The 2,409-nt window shown below is 54.3% G+C and overlaps 1 protein-coding gene across 1 annotated transcript; it reads right to left on the bottom strand.

Moving 5' to 3' along the window:
* Positions 1-335: 335 nt before the first annotated feature.
* Positions 336-1,735, bottom strand: SLC48A1 (solute carrier family 48 (heme transporter), member 1; the record flags this gene model as incomplete). Its single annotated transcript, XM_009876472.1, has 2 exons — positions 336-472; positions 1,568-1,735. Coding segments are annotated over 2 exons (305 nt in total), but the record flags the coding sequence as incomplete, so codon positions are not given.
* Positions 1,736-2,409: the final 674 nt, after the last annotated feature.

The raw sequence follows: 2,409 nt of genomic DNA, 5'->3' as shown, positions 1-2,409 counted from the left end.
ACGAGGTGTGAACCTCCAGCTCCACATTTGTCCCCGCTCGAAAGCTCCATCAGGGCGACCCGAAAAGCAGATCGAGCCTTTTGCCGGGACTCCCCGGGAAGGTACGGACTTGATCGACATCGTTGGCCAAACTTTAACCGGTTGAGCGAACGCCATTAGGGGAGGGGAAAAAAACCCAAAAAAACCAAACTAAAAACCCCAAACGACAACCAAACCCTTCGCGCAGACAGACAAACCCAGCAGCACCGGGTGGGTTCCTTCGGCGCCTCTCGAACGTCTCGCGCGCGGGTCGAGTCAAAGAGCTGGCGCGTCCCGACGGGGTCGAAGTCCGAGTGTTAGAAGTCACTGAGGATGCTGATGTCTGCAAACTCGTTCCGGTACCGGTACGCGTACAGGCTGAGCAGGAAAGCCCATTTCAGGGACATGAAGCTCCAGACGCACGACAGGTAGTAGCTCCTGGGGTCAGTCAGGGCTAGGAGAGAAAAGGAGACTCGCTCAGCGCCCGGATTTTGAGGGAATTCCCACCCGGCTCGAGCAAACGACCTCTCCCTTCTTCATTTCTCAGCGCTGCTCCCTTTCTCCCCCGCCCCGGCGAGGGGAGATGAACCTGCAGAGGAAATAAAACATCACCCTTCCTTCTAAAAACGCTTTTACCCATGGTGGGGACCACTCTGAAGTCAGATGGGCACGGTTCTGCTTTTCGAGGGCGCGTCAGCACTCTTCAGCCTTATTTTACAGGGGTTTGGGTTTTTTTTTTCTTCTAGAGATGTCAACAGCTTTTTAAACACACTTAACCTAAGGCACAACACTCTTCCAACTCAAAGTACGCGCCGCTGGGTCGTCATTAAACAATAAAAATGAATCCCTTTTCCTTTTTTGAAGAATACACAGAACAAGACTTAACCAGAAAACCCCACTCGTTAAACCTACCAGTCCTAAACGGTCCATATATAAGTAATCCCCGCGGGTGCTTTACTTTCGCCTTAAATTAGGGCTAAAAAAGCCTCATTTCCCTTAAAAACCCCCCAATTTTCCCTCAAATATTTTTTCCTCACGGCGCCAAGAGAGGCGGCGAGGGAAAATATTTGATTTTCTTTTCACAGCCGTGTTTCCAACAACCGCGTACGAGTATTTTCATACCCTGGGAGCGCTCAGATCTCCGCGGGGAGCGGATTTCGGTCGGGGCCAAGGGCTGGCGGAGGGGAGGGGGGGGTGACCCCGGCCCAGCTTGCCCACCGCCCCGCGCCACGACACCGCCGGGACTCTCGGCAAGCGACAAACAAGGCCAACTCCTCGGAACAAAACAAACCTCCCCCAAATTTCCTCTCTTTGGTCTGTCGCCAAGTAAATATGGGGAGGAATGAGGCGAAGCCTCCCTCGGGCAAGGCCGGCTGAGCGCAGAAGGGGATTTTCGCCCCGCTGACTCGCGTTCGGAGGTTGATATCCTCACCCACCTGCTTGATGAATGTTGATGAGACAACTCCTTTTCCCTTTATCTGGCCCAGAAAGAAGTGAATCCCACCGTTTCCTACCAATTCCCAATCCCAGTGAACCCCCCAATACTCACACTGGTGCTTGGTGATGGCCAGAACGAGGAAGGCGCAGAATCCCACCGCCGAGAGAGCTGAGAAGAGGATCCCGATGAAGAGGAAGAACCTCAGCCCTTTTAACCAGGTCCTCCAGTAATCCTGCACATACATCACATGCGTGGTTAGGGCCCAGAGCGCCAGAACACCTGCTCGATCAGACAGCAAGGGCAGTCAGCACGCTGCGGCACCAGGAGCACGGAGAACCCCCCGCGCCGCACCCAGGAGCACCCAAAAAACGAGACGGGGGACGCCAGGAGGGGCCACCTCTCGCCCCGCCCGTCCCGCGTTCAGCCCGGCTTTAAGGCGCGGATCTCGATGGCAGGGTGGCCCAGGACGGGTTTGGTTCATCGAAGGGATTCCCTTAAATAACACCTTGGTTTGCGTGGTTGGAATAGATCGTTTAATGCACCCTCGGGGCAGATGAGTGCGACACCTCGGGGCAGATGTGAGGGACACCTCGGGGCAGATGTGAGGGACACCTCGGGGCAGATGTGAGGGACACCTCTGGGCAGATGTGAGGGACACCTCCCTTCTGAGGAAAGGCTGAAGGAGCTGGGGCTCTTTTGTTTGGAGAAGAGGAGACTCCAGGAGACTATTAAAGCTCTGGCTTTAACAGGAACAGCAAAAAGCATTTTCCCAAGTTCACAACCAAGTTTCAACTCCAGAAGAAGAGGGGAAAAAAATGGGATGAAAGCACCTGTGCACAGGCTGAAAATCTGACCCAAGTTGGGACAGCCCATCCTCCCCTGTCGTAAAATCCCCCCAAAAAAACCCCCAAGATCACCATCTTCAGTTAAAACAACCTGCTCCTCCGGTTAAG

The sequence above is a fragment of the Apaloderma vittatum genome, unplaced genomic scaffold, assembly GCF_000703405.1.
Source record: "Apaloderma vittatum isolate BGI_N311 unplaced genomic scaffold, ASM70340v1 scaffold27729, whole genome shotgun sequence".
Lineage (NCBI taxonomy): Eukaryota > Metazoa > Chordata > Aves > Trogoniformes > Trogonidae > Apaloderma > Apaloderma vittatum.
Note: the sequence above shows the minus strand (reverse complement) of the source record. Positions and strands in the feature narration are given on the sequence as shown.